The sequence below is a fragment of the Tachypleus tridentatus genome, chromosome 13, assembly GCF_004210375.1.
Source record: "Tachypleus tridentatus isolate NWPU-2018 chromosome 13, ASM421037v1, whole genome shotgun sequence".
Classification (NCBI taxonomy): domain Eukaryota; kingdom Metazoa; phylum Arthropoda; class Merostomata; order Xiphosura; family Limulidae; genus Tachypleus; species Tachypleus tridentatus.
The window spans coordinates 139,836,338-139,860,034 of NC_134837.1; the positions used below are offsets into that span (position 1 = coordinate 139,836,338).

The following is a 23,697-nucleotide window of genomic DNA, read 5'->3' on the forward strand; positions in this document are numbered from 1 at the left end:
ACCCTATCATGGTCATGTCCATTTATGCACAACGTTCATCATTCCTATTAGAATATACTCACTATTTTTAGTTCATTTATACTCGTGTTGTTTGATTTGGTAGTTTACACTATATGTATTCACATAAATATTCTAGACTATGTCATAAACTACAAAATCATATATTATGAAAGTCTATTAATAGATGGCTGATCACTAAATCCATAGTACAGTTAATATGTGAGGTACTTTGGTTCATTTTCATCATGTACTATCTAATGCGTGTAATATTTTATTTTTATGTAAGTTTTTTCTTAAAATATTCAAACGACCTGTTTAGAAGTCTGTCGTGGAGTGGTTGGATGATGGCATATTTGTGTAAAATGTGTAAATTTTTGATCTCGGAATTTTGTATGCGTTTGTAAGAACCACATTTTGTAGTTTCTGGAGTTTACTTTTGATTTTTTTGGGAACTGCATTAATCTATGGTAGCGTATTCTGTAACTGATCGTATGTACTATTTGTATATATTTTGATATGTTACTTGGTGTTGCACCCGTATTATTATCCAACAAACATCTAACTTGTTTGTTAGAATATTTTTTACGTGTTTTTACCAAGTTAATTTAGTATCATGTGTTAGACCCGAGAAATGTTGCTGAGGTAGCTGTCTGGGGAAGGGGTCTTTGGAGGTATTCTAGGTGATTTTCAGTAGTTTCTTTAATTGTGCAAGTACAATAATGTGTATTTTTGGTGTTTTTATTTTTGTCTTTGACCAGTATTCGGCAATGGTTTGTTTGTTTTTGAATTTCGTATAAAGCTATACGAGGGGTATCTGCGCTAGCCGTCTCTAATTTAGCAGTGTAAGACTAGACAGAAGGCAGCTAATCATAACCACTCACCACCAACTCGTGGGCTACTCTTTTACCAACGAATAGTGAGATTGGCCGTCACATTATAAAGGCTAAATAGGCGAGCATGCTTGGTGTGACTGGAATTCGAACTCGCAATCCTCAGATTACGAGTTGAGTACCCTAACCATCTGGCCATGGGAGGCCTTTTCTCTTTGTACGAAAACTTTATTTTGTAGCATAAAGTATTTAACTTTTGTAGACTTTTTCAAATTTTGTATACCGATAGATCTTTACAACCCACAGCTATGTGCTAAATTTGGTCTAAGTGTATATCACATGTAAAAAATTATGTAATAAAAAAGCCGCTCAAATTTGATCAAAATTTTAGCGCATGTCTACGCGAAAGGTAACGTTAGCTATCGTCTAACTTTTTATTACAACTTCACGCAACAGTAAGAACAGATCGTTTTTAGATTTCTGCCATTACGATTAAAGACAGCTAATTTATAGCAGCAAAACTATAGGGTGGAAGGACGAACAGATAAGTAAATATCGGTTAGAACAAACAAACTAGAATAATTGTTTCAACCTCAAGTTTTCAAAAGATTCATGCCCCTAGTGCTATAGCAGAATGTCAGTTGGTTTATCTGTTTGAATCCGGGTTTCGATATCCGTGGTGGGCTGAACACAGATAGCTCTTTGTGCTTAATAACAACAACAAGAAAATAATCATACCAGTGGATGGTTATTATTCATTGCTGAGCTTTAAGTACAAATTTGCTAACTTTTATGAAATTCTTCTAATTAAAGAGCGTTTACCGTCTGGTGATAAATAGCTTAAGCAATTACCATAAATAATGATGTTTGGTAAAGTTTTACCAAGTGCATGTGAGTGATGGCGAGAAATGCAAACTACCGCCATATGTTTCCAAGAATCTTGTTGAGCCCGGCATGGCTCGGCGATTAGATCGTGGCCCAGCATGGCCAAGTGAGTTAAAGCGTTCGACTCGTAATCTGAGGGTCGCTGGTTCGAATCCTCGTCGTACCAAACATCTCGTTCTTTTAGCCGTGAGGGCGTTATAACGTTACGGTAAATCCCACTATTCGTGGTTAAAAGAGTTGGCGGTGGGTGGTGATGACTATATGCCTTTCCTTTGGTCTAACACTGCTAAATTCAGGGCGGCTAGCGCAGCTAGTTTTTATGTAGTTTTGTGCGAAATGCAAAAAATACATACAATAATCTTGTTAACTCTATAAAGTATAAATATGTTTCGAATAATATGGTTGCGATCATAAAGCTAATGTTGGTTAGTGTGGAGTATCATTTTTTTACTTGGTGTAGTTTATTGGTATGTATTCTCAATAAATCAAAAACACTTTGGGTGTGAATAAAAACGGTGCCCAAGAAAGGAAGGAGCGTAAAACTTAAAGGAATGGAATCAAAATTTGCGACCAAATGGTAGCTACACTTATTGCATTGACTAAGAGTTTTACATCAAATATTCACTTATATATTAGTGAGGCCGAAATTTTCATTCAACTTTGGGCACGATGGTGGGGAAAAGATATGCGTATTGCCCTTTTTCAGGTACTTAAAATATTAAATTGTACACTGTTTAAAAATGTGTTAATACAAGATATACTGAAAACTAAGAAACTTTCGAATCTAAATTATGTAGAAGTACGTATTTAAGTAATGCAGAACATTATTATTATGTGTGATTTACGTGGCCCTTTGTATTTCTTATGAGTTATAGAAGTACCAGTAGTTAAATCTCGCTACTACTACTTATTACTAATACGTAAATTTTGATCAGTATTGTAGTTTATTATGTTGATGTGGCAGAGGATTAAAATTGAATCGTTAGTGAACAAATTTAGCTATCTTTAGTACTCTTTACTTGTAAGCTTCTATTGATAGTATATCACTTGTGATAATAGTAGAAAGAACATGTGATGAGACATATTCGTAAGTATATATTATTTTTAAACTAACTTTTGCTTTTTCGATGAGATCATGTTTCAAATTAAAATTGAATAATAATGTTACTAGTATTACGGATGTATATCGCAGTATTAGCAACCATTGTCTAATTTCTGAACGAATTTGATATTACGCTTACTTCCATTTTTAACGTGTTACTTTAATTTTAATTTTGAGGGAAACTAGGAATAATAATAGTACTGTAGTATGATTAAACAAAACTGTTATACCACTTCACCTTTAATTAAAAAAAAATAAATACAAATGAACGAACGTTGCTCGTTAGTATGAAGTTACAGTATAAAGTTATCTAGAAGTGTAACCTATAGTAATTTGTAGCATATTACCGACCAATACTCATGTACTGTTACTTTTGTGTTAGTAATAGTATTACTATAAAGTTATTCATTTTAACTTTTAAATTTTCTTGAAGTATACTTTGTACAGTTTCTAGTAAATAAGGATAATAAAGATTTAGTATGTTTAAATTTGTAATCCTAGGTTTATATTTAAAATATTCATGAGTTACAAGACTTGAAACCACAGAGCATGTTTAGCCAATAAGGAATGTTCTGACTTATAGCCTTCTTTACCAAAAATAAAAAGAAAAAAAATTGCCAAATTCAGCCATGATTCTTCAGCTCTGTTCTCAAACTTTATGTAAAGTTGCAGTCCTTATCACTTTGTTCATTCCACAAATTTACTGTTGAAGTTTCTGTTGCCAATTGAAGAAATAAAAGCTTTTGAAGCCTTAAATTTATTATCTGAAGTAGAAACAAGGTCTAAATTTAAAGGTCTACATTCAGTACCAGGAAAGGTTTTGGAAATTTGGATGATAACATTCATAACTTACAATATTATTTTTGTTCCAGGTACATATGTGTACTTGTTAAAATCATCAGAAGAGATTTGCAAGATACCTAATTGTTTTTCCATCATGTAAGGTACAGAGGAAACCATAGAGGAAGAGGTAAGATAGTTGGATAGAACTGAACTTATTTACTACACAATTTAAGATGAGAAATAACTAATTATTCATTGTATTCATTTGAACATGAAAATATTTTGTCAGGTATATTGTGTACTTTAATGTTGAGTATAATTATTGCATTGATTCAATTTACTAAATGATTGTTAAATTTTATACTGACCAGTAGTGTATAGCCTGTCAAAAAATTATGGGGCAAGTACAACCACCCCCACCCCATAGTATACCCTAATCACGTTTTATAGCTAACAGAAATAAATAAAAGTTGTGAAATTAAGCTTGACTAGGAAAGGAGCAGAAAAGTGCAGTTGAGGCTGTCAAGTATTGATAGTCTTTTGTGAGCCAGCTAAAATTAAGATCATTCATAAAATTAATTTTTGGCATATTCATAGTATAATTATGTGTATAAAATCTGTTAGATAAACAACTTCTAATATATTGAAGACTCAGCACATTCTGGTAACACTACATTCCAACAAAAGTATAACCCAATATTGTTGTTAGTCTGTACACTGAAAGTATAAAATGAAATGCTCTTGGCTCTATGCTAGGTGACCCAACTCTCTCCTTACTTCAGGCTTATTATATTAACACTTGCAATACTTAGTCCCCTGTTGGTACAGTGGTAAGTCTGTGGATTTATAACTCTAAAATCAAGGGTTCGATTCCTCTCAGTAGACTCAGCAGATACATCAAGGTGGCTTTGCTATAAGAAAAGCACAAAAACATGCACACAACACTAAAGGTTTCATGCTCCCTCCATCACTAAAATTGTAATGGACAGCCAGTAATTAAACTATTCCATATGGATAAACATATTTTGACTTTTATGACTTCTATTGTGGAGAGTTAGTCAATCATGATATAAAGTGGCACACATTGGCTTTTATATGGGATAGATTTTATAATTATATTAATGTTTAGTCATACTTTTGACCTGTTGTATATCTTTTTTATAATTGTTCATGTTTAATTGTAGTTTATACTTACTGTATTAATTATATTAATGTTTCATAATATTCTTATGTACAGCTGCAAAGAGCAGACATATCTTTTAAAATATCTCATGGTATTTGTGTTAATTATTACCTTTTAATAAAAAGCTATTGCACATTTTATTTGTGGGTGTTGGATAAAGAGGGTCATATCACCCTTCACACCTGAAAGGAAGAGAAATAGGATTGTTTTATGCTCGTAGAAGTAAAGAAAAATCTTAGGAAAGAGAAAAAGAACAGGTAAAGAAAAAACAAACAAACGAGAAATATAACAGTATTTCCAAACAAGTTTTCTGGAATATGTTTGTTGTTTTAATATACAATAAAATGTATATAAAATATTTGAGAGTATTACAAAGGTATAGAGAGAGAATTTAAGGGATATAGAGATTATTATTCTAGACTTTAATCATTTTACCATTAACTGTGCTAAAATTAAATAGAATATATGTTAACCTTTATAATTGAAAGAATGGCTTCAACTTTAAACTGTCAATGTGATCTCTTACAAAATATATAAATGCATAAATTAATTGCATATTAAGCATAGAATGATTAGAAGCTTGTCATGTATCGTACTTTAACTGTTCTGGCTGGATTAACTCAGTAAGGATTGGTTAATCTGTATTGCATTGCAGCAAAAATGTACAAGAGAGCTCAATTAAAAAAAAAAGGTCAAGCAAACACAAAACCTTGGTTTGCAGATACTATTATAAAAATTCTTTTTTTGTCTGTACTGAAAATGCATTTGCACCTTACTATTTAAATTGCTTACTTTATTTTAATGGATGTGAACAAATGATGGGTGTAAGTATACTTTAGTAAACATTTTGCAAAATAAAACAAACTTAACATTAGGTCATAGAATAGCATTATAAAACATTTATCGATAGTATTAAGTCCAGTATAGTTTAATCCTTACTAAACTAAAGCAAAAATATACACAATTTAGTGTTAATTTCTCTCTTTATAAAATATAGGCCATACTTAAGGCTTAACTAATGTTTATTCTGAGACAAATGGAATTGAAAATTTGGTGTGTGTGATTAGTTATTTTGTGTTATTCTAGAAGCCCTGTATTTAAAAAGATACTGTTGTGGTAAAGATACTAATTTGACTGTAAATGTTTTGTTATGCTGTTCTAATTGATTGTTTTATAACACACCAGATTCACAACTGCTAGGGTGTTTTTATTTTATTGAGGTTGATACTCTTTACATTTTGTGTTTATAAAAACAGTGTACTTCTGTACTTGCATCTGTTTTGAAGTCCTTGTAATCATAAAATTGTCGGAAGCTTTTCATGAGGTGGTTCCTTGATATGTGTTTGTTGCAGTGGCAAGGAAACAGACCCTCATTGTGTTAATTGTAATGGCTCTCATTCATCCTATTTTCACTCTTGCTCTAAGTGGTTGGAAGAAAGAGAGGTGTAGCATTTGAAAACAATTCAAAACGTTACTTACCTTGAGGCTCAAAAGTTACTGTCCACCACTTCACCTCGGACGTATAATGCTGCACTTCATTCCACTCCTACAGTGGGAGTGCAGATGGATCTCTCCGTGCCTCTGAAAGAACCATTCTCAAACCATATGAAAAGTCTTTCAACCTCCATGATTAAGAAAGTTGATGAATCAACATGAACACCCATCTCTGTCCCTACCATTCATTCCAGCAAACCACAAAATCCACTTCCTTTGGTTCCAGGTGCAGGCATTTCATTGGGTGCATCTTCTCCCACCCCAAAATGCAAAACTATCAGTTGCTGGAATTCTCTTCCAACGACTTGCCTAATCGACCCAATTGATAGACCTTCCTCAAATAAAGAAAAAAGACGTTGAAAATAGAAGGGCTTTCCGCCCACCTACATATAAATAAAAATAGCCACTTTGATACAATGAAACTGTTGAGGTTTACATTCTAATCTAGATGACATCAAAGCACTAATTGCTTCTTACCATCCTGTATGCCTTTCCTTACAGGAAACATTTTTGAAACTTGTCAATACAGTCATCTTTTGGCAGTTTTCTTTGTACAGAAATGACAGGTTGTGTGATGGACAAGTGCATGGAGGGGTGGCACTGTTGGTTAATCAGCATGTGCTCACCTTGTCTTTCCCATTCGACACACCCCCAGAAGTTGCAGACATCTGTGTTTCCTTGGATTGTACCATCACTGTTTGTTCTATTTATCTGTCTCCTGAAGAGACCTGTGATAAATTGCATCTTGATGCTCTTATTGAACAGCTGCCATCTCTCTTCTTATTCATGGAGGACTTTAATGAACATAATCCTCTCTGTGGAGGTACTAATATGATAGGAGATGTTGCTTTCAGATCACAACCTTTCTCTTTTTGATACTGGTTCTTGTACTTATTTTCAAACACCTACTCAGTCCATTACTGCTATTGATCTTTGAGTTTGCTCCCTTTCTTGGAGAGTTGATAGTAACCCACAAGGCAGTGATAATTTTGAGAGAGACTGGTCGTGATTTGATGCCACCCGACTTGTGTGCCCTGGTGAAAGCTGAATCAAGCCAACTGGCCCTCTTGCTACTCTTGCAGAGTAGACGATTGCGTGGCAGCAGCAATTGACTGTATTATATATGGGCAACTACTCAACGTATTCCTAAAACCTTGATGTGATATCCTAGTCCATTGTGGAATCCTGCCTGCCACATGGCACAGAAGGCTAAGAAACGGGCCTTGGATACCTTTTGTAGGTATCCCACTCTCTCGAACCGCATTGCTTTTCAGCAGGCCCATGCATATGCTTGACAGGTAAGATGTGAAAGCCAGAAGAAATCTTGGATTAAGTTCATAACCAGTATATCTTCCACCACCAGTCATATGGGACAAGTTTCAAAAGGTCAGTATAATTCTGTCCACTTTTTTGATCTTGCTCTCTGATCAGGAAGTAACTGATACTTGGTGAAAGCTTTTGCTGGATATTTAGCACTTTTGCTTCATCTTCCACCTTCTTAGCCATCAAGACTCAGGCAGAGTGACCACCTCTTTCCTTTCGAGCTGATTGTCTCTGACTATAATTGCCTTTTTACACTGGTGGAACTCAATCTGGCCCTTCATCAGTCTGGCAGTACATTGGTTGGACCTGATGATATACACTATGAAATTCTGTGGCATCTATCTCCTGCTTATTATGCTATTTTTCTGATTGCTTTTAACCAGATCTGGTAGGAGAATGTTTTTCCTGATGCTTGGTGCCAGGCTATTGTCCTACCTCTCTCTAAGCCTGGGAAGGATCCCAAGATTCCTTCAAATTGCTGTCCAATTTCTTTGAGCTGTCTGTGAGACCTTAAAGAGGATGGTTAATGCTCATCTTGTCTGATTCCTTGTGTCAAACAACCTCCTTTTGCCCACCCAATGTGGGTTTCACCATGGACCACTTAATTCAACTTGAAACATCAATCAGAGAAGCCTTTCTCAAACTACAACATTTGGTATCAATATTCTTTCAGCTTGAGAAGGCTTATTTTGCAAGACCTCCACTTATATGGGTTATGTGGTCATTTGCCCATTTTTATTAATTTTTAATGGACAGGTCACTCCAAGTTCGTGTGGGTTTGACACTCTCCTGTTCTTTTCTACAGGAACTTGGAATCCCTCACGACTATGTTTTGAGTGTCACACTTTTCAGTATAGTGATTAATGCCATCACTGAACAACTCCCTCTAACTATTGCAAACTGGCTCTATGTCGATGACTTTCATATTTCATGTCAGTTGTCAAACATCAGGTGTATTGAGCTGCAGCTACAGACTGCCCTCAGTTGTTTACGGAAGTGGACCACAGCATACAGTTTGAACTTCTTTCTCTTAAACCATTTGCATGCACCTTTGCTGCCAACGGGTTATTCACCCCAATCCTGAACTCCATGTCTGTGAAGTTGTGCTACCTGTGGTCCTTGAGACAAAGCTTTTGAGGTTAATCTTTGACCATAAGCTAAACTTTTCACCACACGTCAAGCAGTATGAGTCAAGTGTACAAGAGCAGTGAACATCCTCTTTCTTCTCTCTTCTACCACTTGGAGAGTGGATCGATGCTCTGTGCTAAAGATATGTTGTGCTCTTATTCAATCAAAACTAGACTTTGGGTAACTGGTTTATGGCTCTGCCAGAACCTTGGCCTTGAAGATGTTGGACTCCATTTATCATAAGGGACTTTGATTCTGCACTTCCCTAGTTCAGAGCTTACACACAGTCTCATGAACTTCCTTTACACCTCTGTTTGCAGCTGTCTGTAATATTTGCTTTGAAACTTTGATCCTTACCAAAGCATCCCACCTGGGTTTATTTGCCTTCCTCAGTTGACAACACTTTTTCAGAACAGGTGATCTGCCATTGTTTTTTTTGGCCTTTGTATCCAATGGCAGTTGATGAATTGGATCTGTCCTTGGATAACATTGCTGTATCCACTGGCCAGCCCATCCCACCATGGCTTATTACAATCCCCAAATGTGACATTTCTTTAAGTCATCTGAGAAAAGCAGATACTCCAGATTGGAAGTACAATCTTTTATTTGCTGAACACCTTTCGAACCATCTTTCCATTCCCATTTTATATGGATGGTTCAAAATCAGGTGACTCTATTGGTTCTGCCATGGTTTGTTGCAGTGAACACTGAAACTTGCTTGTACAGTTTCAGTGTTCACTGCTGAACTGTGTGCCATATCTCTTGTCCTGGATCACATAGAAGCTAAGCAGTACTCAAATTGCACTATTTATACTAACTCGTTTGATTCTCTACTGGTCTTGGAATTGCTTCACATTAGTTCTCACCCTGTTCTTGCTGATATTCAAAACTGACTGGCCCACTTTTCTTTAACATCTACTTCTGTCCAGTTCTTCTGGGTACCAAGCCACATTGGTGTTCATGGAAACTAGCTTGCCAACATTGCAGCTAAGTCTCTCTGCTCTGGCATTAACACTGCTGTGTTTGTTTCATACATAGGCTATGATTCTGTATTCAAGGCTTGGCTCAGTGCCAGTTAGCAGTTCACTTGAAGTGAGCAACATGAAAACAAGCTTTTCCAAATAAAACCCTATATTGGACTTTGGCTGTCTTGCTTTCGTAAGAATTGTAAAGAGGAAGTTGTCCTAATTAGACTATACATTGATCAGTTTGTTTAACTCATCATTTTCTTTTATGTGAGACTGCACTAGTGTGTTGTCTATGTGACACTCAGGTCACAATACGCCATATTCTTCTGTCTTTCTGTTGTTATGACTATCAATGACGGCATCATTTTAGACATGTTTTGTCTCAAGGTTTATCCATAACATTGGACCATGTAATTGGCGATGGTGACATTGTCCACCTTACAAATGTTTTTAGTTTTATAAAGGCTAATGACCTTTATAATGCTATTTAAATTTTTAATTTATAAATTAGACCTTTTTGTTTAATATGATTTCCTTTTGCAAATTAAAGTACTAATTTGATATGAAATTTAGAAAAACAGCTGTGATGTCAAATAATTTAAGCAGGACTAATGCTGATGTTTGAACTTACCCAATAGTCATCCTGGTGAGTTATGATAAAATTATGCTATAGAAAGTCCTTTAAAACTTGTATTACTATACTTTCTCTCTTACTGCTGTAGACTTGATATAAAAATTGGATTTAATGCTATTGAAGTTTTTAATTCAAAAATTAAACTGTTTTGTTTCACCTTGATTCCTTTTTATGAATTTAAATAATTTTACTCTACTTTTAACTTTTTACTGGATATTTGACACAGATAGCCTAATTGCTTTGTGCCATGAAACTCCAAACCAACCAACCAGTTATGTGATTGTAACATTTTAGTGATGCTGTTTTCAACATAAGTATTGCTTTTTATTTTGTGTTTAGAGATCAACAGTATCAATGGATTTCCATCATGAGCAGTATGTTTGCAATCTCCTGTAGAAAATCAGAAAAACTTCAGATTTCAGTCTATCATATCACCAGTCAGAAATGACAGGACAGTGTTCATCTACAGCATCATGTAATTGTCAAGAAGATTCAATGGACTGGTTGGATTCTAGGGGAAAAAAACAATCTAGGAATTGTTATCTAAAGCACCTCAGTGGAAGTTTACATGCAGAAGAAGGACGGCAAAAACTGCATGATTCAAGTACAACTTGCATTCAGAGAGATCAGAGTTTAGATCTGAAGCTCAAAACTCATTTATTAGAAAATATGCAAAGTTCCAAGTATTGGAAGATGTTTGAATTCCGGAAAAAACTTCCTTCTTATAATATGAGAAAAGTAGGTGTATTATATTGTACTTCATGAATTGTGTGTTCTTTGTCTAGTAGACTAAAATCTGAATAGTTTCCTTAACCAGCTTTTTATAATTAGATGAATCAATAATCTATTTGTATATCTGTCAAACAAAATATCCATTTGTTTAATTAAAAATAAGATGGTGATGGTTAATGATCCATCTGTGATTACTTTAAAATATATTTGGTAAATGTGAGAACCTACAAAATTAAGTCTTCTATAGAAGGAAAAAAGTTTTTGATAATCAAAGAGATGTCTTTTGTTGACATTTGATTTATCCAACTTTTACTTTTTGTGATGTACTTGTAGAACTATACATGTAATAAAAGAAGTATAGTTTTATTTTTCTTTTTTTTACATTTTTATCACATTTAATTTTAATAGTTGAAACTGTTTTATATATGCATAGGAAATTGTTCGATTAATAGAAGGAAATCGGTCAGTTGTGGTCAGTGGAGAAACTGGATGTGGAAAAACAACCCAGGAAAAACAAATTACCTTTGTGTAATACATGTATAGTTCCCTTTTATGTAGTGAAGACATTTTTTCCATTGGATTCATCACAATAATTTAGGACATAATTCTAATGTTTTAAACTCTTTTAAGATCAATGTCTAGGGTCCAATGAGCACCAGTAGTGGACATTCTGATACTGGTGTTTGTAAATAATACCAACAAAACTTAACATTCCTCATCTGTTCTGCTTATGACATGTAACATGTCAACTAGCAGAAGTTCATGGTGACAGTCAAGGGACACCAAACTGTAACCTTTTAAAAAATATTTGGCTATTTTATCAACAGAAGGAAAATTAACCACTTTAAGATGATTGTTAGCACATACTTTTCATCTCCGACAATTCATGTACTAAAATGTCTATTACATTAATTATCAGGATGTGCTGGCTGAAACATAACCATAAAAGAGTGAACTCATTTTGGAATCAAAGGTCACTGGTGGAAAACTTTGAATTCCTGAAGAGGAGGTGTTGTTGGTTTTATTAGCATCCATAAGTTTCTAATTTTTTTATAAACTATCTGGCAAAGGTGTATTAGCTATTAAATGAATCTATTTAAAAGAAAGGTGTAAAAGGTTTCAGTTTTGACATTGATATTACCATGACCATCAACTGATGTAAAGGCAGGCTTTATGAAATCTTGTCTTGCCATATATTCCAAACCTCTTTAATGTTTTCATTATCAATGGTTTGGGTATTCCTAAACATCTTGCTGTAATTCTGTGGTTTGAGCTTGTTTTGTTAAAACCACAGCAGGTGTCATTCATTTGCAGCCACATTGTGTCAATTGCACTTATACTTCCCCCCCACAGCATACTTTAGATCATGTGCAAAATAGATTGAGGACACTTCTGTGATAGCAGAGACTAAGTTCTCTGAACATTTCTTTGTCACTGTATTGACATTTATACCATACGTAAAGCTGCTTGTAATCAGACTCACTGAAATTCTTGTTGATGAGAAACCCATTTGAAATAATAAACAAAAAATGTATCTCAGAACATCTGGTATGGGTATTAACACTTTCCTTGATAAGGAGAAAAATGTTTCAATCTTCCTAGGTCATCTTCAGGTTAACCTCGTTTTATTCATGCTCTGGAGATGCAATTGCATTATTACATGGATGACTGACTCTATCAGGCTAATTCTGAGCAGGAATCAGCCATTCATACCCATCAACTCCTTTCTGTGCAGTTTAGGTGGGCTGGTTGATCAATTGGAGAAGTCATTCCTTTCACTCATCCAATATCTGGTCCATTTGGGGAACTTTTGATGTGAATGTCAGTTACACACTGCCTTTGTTTTTGTTCAATGGCTCCTTCACTTACTGCTTGTGAGGTTCTATCACTTTTTGAGATGTGGTTTTCCATGACAGCACTAGTCCCTCTCAACTATGCTTAGTATCTACTTTCCACTCCCTTTTCCCTTCTTCTTTGCCTGCAAGACAGTTTGAAATGGTGGCTGGGCAAAACCCATATGTTGACAGGCATGCCATTTCCTCCATCACATCTGAGTCTACATTTTTTTCATGGATGCATCCCTTCATGGCATCAACCAATTACCAGGAAACCTTGGACAGTTAGTCTGCAGATGAATTGGTCTTGCATATCAATGTTCTAGAAGTTTTAGGCATATATTCGGCATTGCATTACTTCTTTATTCTAACTTGTCATTGTCTACTGATGGTTCATGTGGATGATTCTGTAGTGGTTGCTTATGGGGTGATTGACTGTGGAGGCACCCTCCTGAATGGGTTCTGCAAAAAAGATAGCTATAACCATTCAGCTTCCAGTACTACTTACATTAACACTGGAGTTGAGTCATTAAAACTGTAGTTCACCCTTTCGACTGAGAGTCATTATTCTACCCTTGTGTGGATGTTGGTACCCCATGACGAGGTTTTGGATTAGAATGAACCACTCACCACAAGTCCTCTATCTGTATTGTTGGTCACATGGGTGGTACACAGGATAATTCCAGTTTTATTTTTGACTATTCCTTGCTCTCTTCTTGCAAGGATATACTTTTTGGATGGGCTTGGCCTGTGCCATAACTGGGGAAGTTGATTCCATGCAATAGACATCCTTACGATTTCAGATGTCAATTCTTTGATTGGTATATGGAAGATAATTTTCATGTCATACCCAGGAATCTATGGATGTTAATCTCCAATTCCTGGGTTTAAGGTAACCCTGCAAGGAGGTTTTGGATGTAATTGACTTAATGCAGTTCAACGTTCTCTAGCCACTTTACACTCAGGAGTGTTTTGTCTATCCTCTTTTCTCATTGCAGGATTGAGTTACAATATCTTTTCTCTGCTTAGGATCACTTTTCAATTATATTCTCTCCCACTTAGATGTGTTCCTCTTATTTTTCAACCCTTGCACAGTAGTTGCAAATTCACAGTAGTTGGAATTATTGTAACACTAGTCTGGATTGTCTGATTATTTTTTAAGTCATGCACACACTAATCACATAAACTTAACCTTGAATTAATTGAAGTTAGTGAGAAACTATAGTGGCAATATTTTAATTACTTGAATAGGTGGAACAATCCAAAACTAATAATCAGAAACCCTAATTTTTATCAGTTGATTATTTTCATGACATTGATCAATTGTAATTAATTGATTATATCTACCTGACAATAAAGCTGGATACTTACTTCATTTGTTGATATGAGCATTAGTAACTCCATAATGAACACAGGCTTGTGCAATATTTTTATATTATCTAAGGTTATTTTATTAGATCATAGTGTGAAGGTGCATTAGAATTGGGTACATAGAAAAGTAGCAAGTGCAGTTGAGGATTTATGTTCTACTTTGTAAGGTAATATTTTATAGTTTCTTTGATTTGCACTCTTCTGAGAATTATGTATTGTATTGTTAATAACTTTAATTATTCTTAACACTTGGGCAAGAAATCCAAGTGTAAAACTCTTTCCTCTACATAGAAATAAATTTATGTGATAGTAATACAAATTTATTTTTGAATCTTAGTTTTATCAAATTTATCATGGATATACAATTAAATCTGTCTGCAGGTGACGCAATTTCTTCTGGACCACTATATTCAAGAAGGAAAGGGTTCTCTATGTCACATTGTGTGCACTCAACCAAGACATATTAGTGCAATTTCTGTAAGTTGAGTGAATGTAATGCACTAATTAGTATCAGTTCATTAAATTTCAAGGAAATTGTTGGATAATTAATAAATCTTTGAAAATTTATTAATTTGAGGCTTTGTCATAATAACAAAATTCTAAGTTCAGACAAAATGAAATACTTTTTTAAAGTTTTAATTGGATAATGAACAGATAGTGGCAAAGTAGAAAATACCAAGTAAGAAATGTGTATATTATTAAAATATGGTCACTTCATTTGTTTATTATTTTTAGATTTCATTGTAAAGCTAGTCTTTTTTTTTTGATTAAGTTTTGGTTCTGTTTATTTTTTATTCCATTTTCAGCAATTTTTTTACAACTTTCTTAAGGGGACAGTTCAGGCAACTGTGATATTATTTTAAAGTAACTTTAACAGTAATTTTGAAAGTTTTGGAAGTTATAAATAAATATTCTGTATAATGAGTATTTTATTTATTCTTTCCAAGCAATGTCTTTCTTCCTTTACTGTTTTATCAAATAAGCTTTTTAAAATATGCAAAGAACTGTAAAAAAAAGACAAAACCACTGTGGTGGTTTTTGCTTTTGAAGTTTTATAATTCTTTTATTATAATATAAGGTGACCATATTTTTATAACTAAAAGTGGAAACACTTGTTAAAAAAATACTACTAATAATAATTTTATACCTGTGCTTACCATAATTCCACATGCAGTCAGTACTGGAGAAGGTTGGTGTATTATTACTTTTTTGTTTTAAAAAAAAGATACAAAAAAACTTTGAAATTTAAGGTCATCATTGGGAAATTGCAACAGTACAATTGCAGGACAATGTTTATTAATAAATATAAGAAAAAAACAAAAGGAATGGAATTTTGGGATGATGATCTTTTTTTTTTTAGTCAGGACACTTTTTTGGGTTGCTTTTCTTGCAAGGACAGTGTTTACTGTCCCCAGAAATAGGAGACTTTGGTCACCTTAGTGAAAAAATATAACTCTGTAAAATTACAGGTAATTTGTTTTTTGTAGTTTTTTTAAATTTGCTAAATTTACAGTAAATAAAATTAATTTTATTCACATATACACACACAAAATCTATTGCAGTGAAGTAAACTTGTATGATAAAGTTGGTTTGCTCTTTATCAGGTAGCAGAACGGGTTGCAGAAGAAAGGGCAGAATCATGTGGGAAAAATAGCAGCATCGGATATCAGATCAGATTAGAATGGTAGTACTTAGGATAATGCTTATTGTTAAATGACTTTGTGACTAGAAGATAACTGACTAAATAAAAAAATATTTTCTATGAAGTTTCAGGAATTGCTGTTGTAAAATCACTTTTTTCAGTTTACTTTATGTATAACTTAATTCATAACATCAGTTTAAATACAAACAATTTAATTAGTTGTTATTTATAATTGAACAGTTGAAAGATGTCTTTTTCAAATCATAACATTTCATTTAAATACTAGTATAGTTAGAGAAATGGCAAACTTAACCTAATCCCCAGTAATGCACACAGTGTCTGAAATGCATCTTCATATGACTGTACCAAAGGTTGTAGAATGTGTTTTGCTGTAATGTATGTCTACTGCTGGTTATTTCTGCCCCCATTCTTCTGTGTATCATCCTTCACATAAGAAAATGGTGGTATACCAGGTTTTAGATTATCTCCAAATGTTTATTTAACTAGAGGATGAAACGTTATTTCTAAACAAACATAACATCTCATTGGTCAACTGGTTTTGTTCTTGGAATTATTACAGATGAGCTTTTTCTGGTGAAATGTTGCACCTCTGTTTCTAATTATCTGTTTTGTGAAGTGGCATCTGTTTTATCTGTAAGCATTTGATTCAGTCTCAAAGTGGGTACTGCATGATTTTAGTGAGTGAGAAATTGGGAAACTCTGTTAAGCTTAATGTTTTCCATATGGTCTTCACCTATGAAGTTTCATCAAGAGACATTTTGTTGATGAGAGGCATAAGGCTTTGTCCAGTAACTTTTGTTGTCTCTGAAGGATTTTCTTTAGGAGACTAATGAGAGGTTTAGTGCAGTATTTAGCAATATGATACAGTGTGCTGGCCATATAGTCATTCCCTTTAGTTTGCAAAGAAAGGACTTGTAATTTCTCTCATCTGCAGGATTGCTTACTAACTTGGCTATGATTCCTTTTTATGCACCATCTCTCTGAATCATGCAAAGAAAATGGTATTGACATAATCATTAATTGAATACTTGATAAAACAGTTATTTTTCTTGAATGTGAGCAATGGCCTCTCATGTACTGGAAACATATCCAATAGGAAACATAGCTGTGGTTAATGTGAAAAGATTTTACTTTCAGTGGCATTTCCCCTCTTAAAACTGTTTCCTCTTAGATCTATGCACAAGTTGGATGAGTTTTGGTGCACTGCTATAACTGCCTTATAAACAAAGCCTTGTAATTTTGGTAAACTTTAAGCCACTTGCATACCTTGTTCAGTTCTCACAAGTCATTTGTGTAGTGCAGCTGCATGTTCATAATGTTGGTAAATACTGTTAATGTCAGTCTTGTTTATGTGTGTGTGTGACATGATCTGGTAATTGACAGCTGTTAGTATGAAGCAGTTAGTGTAGCAATGTATTAAAATTGGGTTCAGTTCTTCCACTAGCATAGCAACATTTTTTGGAATCATAATTGTTTTAAGTGATCTATGGCCTTTAACCTTAAAAAATAAAATCCATTGTTTCCTAAGATATGTAGTTGATGGTTTCTGTGTCACCTACAACCACAGTCATGTTAGCCAGGAATATAGTTTTGTCTCTGATTGTAAACCATCCTTATAAAGATCACATTTCCCAAACTGTTCTTACATTTCACCATTTCATTGATGTGACTAATAATTGAGCTGATATTTCTTTCTCAGTTTTGTCCTTAAAAAATCTATGTGGTGGATCCTTACTCATTGATACTCTAATAATGGATATAAAAGATGCATCCTCGCATTGTCATCAGTTTTGTCTATTAATTCTCTCCTGAATAAAGCTTACTGTCTACAATTCTGGCTTCACCGTGTCATTGCCATCAGTTTCTGTCTATTAATTCTATCAGGAATAAAGCTTACCGTCTATGGTTCTTGCTTCACCATGTCATTGCACATACTGAAGATAGTGATGATGTTACTGTTTATTTTTAGAGCATTTTTCTGTAATGAAACTCATTCTGTTTCACTTAGGCTGAATTGTAATGATATATTTTTGGTCATTTTGATTATCTTGTCAAATCAAAGTGCCACATTGAATCACTGTGCATCCTGTGCTGTTTCACTTACATTACAGTTCATCAAAAAATTTGTGGTGAACCCACCAAAAATTACAAATCTCTTTTTATCTTGAAACTGAAATACAGTTTTGATTTTAGTTGCTAAAGTTGTATTAAACTAGGACAAACTTGTCGCATTTCAAGTAGAGATCAGGCAATATTAGTTTTGCTGCAATGATTCTGTTAATTTGATGGAAGTAAGTGGTGGTTCGTCTCAAAATTTATTGGAAGAGAATACTCCATTTTAAGTATCTACAAACATCTTTTCCAACTTTGAGTAAATGCAAAAATGAGGTAAATGAAGTGCCACATGTTTCATGTGTGTTATAATTCGGATATGTTTTATAGCATTAGACAATTGAGCAGATATAACCTTGTATGTAATTCTGTATGTGATAATGGTTGGTTGCTTCCTTTTCTGCTACTATGTGCTATTATTTATATCTATTTTTGTGCATGATAATCAAACATTGGCATTTACAACACTGAATTATGCCAACCAGTATCAGAAACATTGTTAACTTGAGATTTTGAAAAGTCCAAGCTAATTTATAAGATATTAATCTAAGTTTTTATATACATAAACAGATTGTAAATCTGTGTTTTGAGTGGAAAACCATAAGAAAAAACTCAACCTGCATAAATTTGAGGTGTGCTCTGTAAAATGTAATTTATAAGTCAAGAGTGATAATTTATATTATGTATGCTAGTTCCAAAATGAGACTGATTTATAAATTTTTCTACATTATAAGGGGCTAGACAAGGTATAATGATTAGCAGTTGAACTGTCAATTGAAGAATCATCAATCTGAAACATATTGCTGAACATTCTTCATATTTTTAGCTGGGGTTGTTCTAAAAAAGAATCAGTTGCACTCATTATTTGGCTCAAATAGCTGTTTATAGCTCAAAGGGTATCCATTACTGTTGGTTGACTGGCCTCCTCTGAGAAGTAGTTGGAAATTAGGGATAGTTATACCTGAATGATAGGTATTTGATCTGACCCTTTAACCCACATGCACATACAGTGATATTCAGGTTAACATATCCAATTCCAAATTATAACAGTTGTCAAGAATTCTAAGCATAGTCAAATCACGAAAGAAATTCCCCAATATGTATTATTAAATACTAATATTCTCTCAGATTTGAATATTTTAGGATGCATTTTTCAGTGAATAAAACAGAAGTAATGTTACTTGTTTAGTTTAATGTTAGTTTGTTTTTAAGTTTCTTGTGTTAAGTAGTGTGATAACCATATACTAGAATATGAATATGCAAAGAGAAAAGCACTTCTCGAAGTATTTGAAAAGGTCATTCATATGACAAAATACATCATGCTCACAGTTAATTTGAATCTTATTTTTGTTTTTGAAACCTGTTTAATAAGCATAATTTATTACTCATAAATAAACAACAAATAAGCTGTGTAATAAAGAACAGTGAGGTGCAAGTCTTTAACTTTGTGAATGTCTGTCGTTATGATAACAACCATATTGTGCCATTGTCATGCCACCATAATTGTGATATATCACAATATTTACTGCCTTAGTACCCTTACAAGGAAAAAGTAAAGACTAAATCTGTACCACAGCATCTAGTTCTAATTAGAGTTCTCAGTTATTAAAAAGGCTTACTTAGATAAATGATTTGTGGGTTAAATATGATTTATACCACACTAAATAAGTTTGGATTAAATTCTGAAATCAACATAGTGAACAAAGAAAAACATCTTGGAACACAAAAAGAACCCAGCATCTGCTGGGCTAGTTTTTTATTTTCAAGTAGAACATCAAATACTAGAAAGTGTGTGCAAACAAATTTGTTTTCCAAAACAACTAAATATATAATTTTTTTCTGTAGATTTAGGATGATTCAAATAAATTATCTCTACATAAATGATGTAATATATATCATATTTGAACTTTTTTAACAGGTATAATCTGTCCATTAAAGTTCATGGGGAGATTTTTTTGTTACAGCTGATTTGAATATATTGATTTTAACTTTTTTACAGCAAATTACCAAGAGAAAAGGGATCTATTTTATATTGTACAACTGGAATCTTACTTCAGAGAATTCAGAATGATCCGTAAGTCTCGTTTTTAAGTAAAATTTGGCTTCCAGTGTATGCTCATGATCTACATCCAGTATACAAAATATATCACTGTATACTCAAACTAGTATTTAAAGTATATTTAGTTGACTATTGATGAAAAGTTTTTGAATTTTATGGCACAGCATTACCTTACATTTCTGGAATATTTATATTAAAGTTGATCAATTATGTTATGAATGGAGAATGCAAGTCTTCATTTACTGTAATTCAAAGAACTACAAACTCTTCTTATTCCCATCAACCTGAATGTCATTTGGCATTAAACTTTGTAGCCTCTTAAAGGTTTTGTAGATAGTGATGTAATACAACTGTTGTTTTATAGAGCATATTTTATTGTCATTACAGTATTAAAAATGTATCTTTTTTTTATACATGAATAAGACAGATTTATTCAGCCGTTATCAGTAACTGATGTATAATTTTTGAACCTATGTAATTTTATGCGATATAAATGTTACAACTGCAAACATAAGACTATTTGATTTGTTTCTCTGATGAAATGTAGCTACTTAGCTTAATGTTCTGTTAACTATTTTATTTGACTCTGTTGCTCTGTTCTTTTAAAGTTTTGTAATATTTAACTTTGGTTTTTTAAACAAAGCTGCTCTGTTGTTATCCAATGCTCTTAAAGTTTTGTTATCTTTAATATTGGGGAAAAAGTCACAATTAGTCAAATAATGACTGTATTGCTTGTTTTTTTCAGTTCTGAACAGATTTTAATTTTAATTAAGGCAAAAGTTCAAATGTAAACATAAAAAAAATGTACACTCAAACTAGAGGATCATAAAACATAACTAAGGAATTTTAAAAGAAATCTTTTCTTTTCAAAATTCTATGATGAACTAGGAAATAATTCATATGAGCCAACTCTTTCACAATGTATGATTGAAGTTCACAAAAACCTTTTGCAATAAAGATATACTATGAGTGTTTTGTGGCATTTTTTTGTTTTGAATTCCTTAGATGTTTGTCAAATATTTCGCACATCATTCTGGATGAAATACATGAACGTGACTTAGACTCTGAATTTTTGATGATAATTTTGAAAGACTTATTGAAACAGTGACAAGATTTGAAAGTTGTACTCATGAGTGCAACTGTGAATGCAGAACAGTTCTCCCTTTATTTTGGTAAGTAATACCACTTATGTAATAGTTTCAGTAGACATGCTCAGTATAAGGTTACTTCCTTGTTTTTCTCTAGCTCATAGTTTTTACTACTTCTCTGTTGACTGGCCAGAGTTTTGGGTTTGAATCATCCCCATTCTACCAAACAGTTCAGCTACAGAGGCATTATAATGTGCAGTCAATCCCATTATTTGTTGATAAGAACAGGCCAAGAGTTGGCAGTGGGTGGTGATGACTTGGCTTTCTGTCTAGTGTTTTACTGCTAAATTAGAGTCAGCTATTGCAGTTTTGTGTGAAATTCAAAACAAACCAAAAGAAACTTCTCTGAGTGAATATTTTGATTCTTCTTCTTCTTCATGTGTCAAATCTGCGGCAGACATCTACGACCATGGCATGCCAGACTTCTCTGTTGTCAATCCTCCTTATCAACTCGATGTTGCTCATTGAGTTCTTGGTGACATAGTTATTGAGGCTGTCGATATATTTAGTTCTTTGACACCCTCTGCTTTTCCTCCCTTCTATTTTTCCACATAGCATCTATTTCTCTATCCCATTCTTCCTACAGATGTGTCCTAGAAATTCCATTTGTCTCTTTCTTATAGTTTTCATGAGGGACCTTTTGTATCCTGCCACATTTGTTTTTCTTTCAGTCCAAGGGGGACTTGCACCGGAAACCGCCGACAGAAGAGTACCTCTCAAATGCCACATTTCCCATATGCCTGACAGGACACGGGATTCGGCGGTGGGCTATTCCCTGTTCGCTCGCCGTTACTAAGGGAATCATCCGTGTTTCAAGATGGGTCGGGTGGGTGACCGACCTACTCGCCGCCGACCGTAAGCACCTCCTCGAGGAAGCTTCGCCAGACCAACGCCGTCCACCCTACACAAACCACGGGCTTTCCATAGGTTTTTCTTTGCAAAATGGTACCTATAGTAGGTTGCAATTACTTGCTATAGGAGCAATGTCCATACAGGACCGTTCTGCCCAGCCATTGTTCCTTAAATTGGAGTCATCTGCCTGGCCAGATTGAGTGTAGAGCCATTAATGACACTATGTCAGTTGCCTCGCACTCATCCACCACCTGCTTTCCATGACTTCATCGTAACCCTGACATGGGGGGCTAAATGGGTACTCGGTCTTGCCCAAGGACCTCCCATGGGCTAGCGGAGGGAAGGAGCGCCTACTGTTCCTTTGTCAGAGCATGCTCTGACACACTACCCATTTTGATTAGTTAATTTAATAACAAGATTATATCAAAAGCTATTAATTCATTCTATCAGGTTATAGATTTCTTGCATTACAGGGTTTATAAACTTGGGCTTCAGCAGTGGTTGAAGAGAATAAAATAATTTTGTTAAAATCACTTCCTGTCATACACATCCAGATTTAATTAACTCTTGCTGCCAAATTAGATTGTAGTCAATCCTACAGCTTTGTGCTATTTGCGACTATAGTCAAATTTTTATAGTTTCATCTTTAATCAATGGATAGTACCACTTTACAAGCAATTGCAAAGCTCCCACTTAATATGTATGAGTCTTAGATGTTTATCATAGATTATTTACATATTCATGAACCTAATCACATGACTAGAATTGTTTCTGGGACATGAAAAAAGGGAAGAATTTTGTCAAAGTTTTCTAGATGACTTAGTGCAGGCATTCATCATTCACTGGATTTCAAGTTTTGGAAATAATTCAGCAAGATTGAGACTTGGAGAGAGATTGTTTTGAGTATGAAGGCTCAGAAGGAGACTGAGAAGACAGTGGTGAAGAAAGTAGACCAAGCATGCAAAGCAAATTGGAAGCAATCAAGGGAATAGGGATAGTTAAGACCCTGAAGGGGCATGGTTTCACTAACAGGGGAAGGTCAGTGAAATCGTGGGGAAGAGTGACTGCGGTTCAAGGAAGTAGTTCAGGAATTCCACCCCAGGTAAAGTCCCTCTCTCCACCTGAACCCAAACCATTGACCAGCTCAGATAGGGAAACTTTAGAAGAAATGGAGATGTTTGAATAGGATTGGCTACCAAACAATGTATACTCCAAAGAACTCTGAAAATTTCATGTTTTTGTGTTTGTTTGCAGTGAAGTTATAAATTTTATGTATGCACTATTGTGTACTAACAGATAAAATGTAATGTGAATGGTAACTGATAAAGTATTAACTCTTTCTCTGCAAATTATTAGTTTTAACTGATGTTGACTGCCACATTCATTTTACCTGTTAGTACACAATAAGGGTGCATTATGTAGGTGCACTACATAAGTTTATAACTTCACTGCAAACGAACATAAAAACATGATATTTTCATAGTTTTTTCTTTTTTGGAGTGTATTCAGTTGGGTAGCCAATCCTGTTCAAACATCTCCATTTCTTCCAAAGTTTCCCACTATGACTGGGCATTATTTTCTGAGCTGGTCAATGG

The 23,697-nt window shown here is 34.1% G+C and overlaps 1 protein-coding gene across 3 annotated transcripts; it reads left to right on the forward strand.

The window, feature by feature from the left end:
- Window positions 1-2,192: 2,192 nt before the first annotated feature.
- On the forward strand, window positions 2,193-21,296 carry LOC143239488 (ATP-dependent DNA/RNA helicase DHX36-like). Of its 3 annotated transcripts, none has more exons than XM_076480590.1 (7): window positions 2,193-2,421; window positions 3,690-3,787; window positions 10,670-11,068; window positions 14,650-14,745; window positions 15,873-15,952; window positions 20,043-20,117; window positions 21,108-21,296. In XM_076480590.1, exons 3-7 carry the CDS (start codon window positions 10,775-10,777, stop codon window positions 21,208-21,210), a joined length of 648 nt encoding a protein of 215 aa, XP_076336705.1. In that variant the 5' UTR covers window positions 2,193-2,421; window positions 3,690-3,787; window positions 10,670-10,774; the 3' UTR covers window positions 21,211-21,296. The 3 variants fall into 3 exon arrangements, with proteins under 3 accessions (XP_076336705.1, XP_076336706.1, XP_076336707.1); XM_076480591.1 differs by lacking the exon at window positions 2,193-2,421 and adding an exon at window positions 2,627-2,802; XM_076480592.1 differs by lacking the exons at window positions 2,193-2,421; window positions 3,690-3,787 and adding an exon at window positions 4,917-5,040.
- Window positions 21,297-23,697: the final 2,401 nt, after the last annotated feature.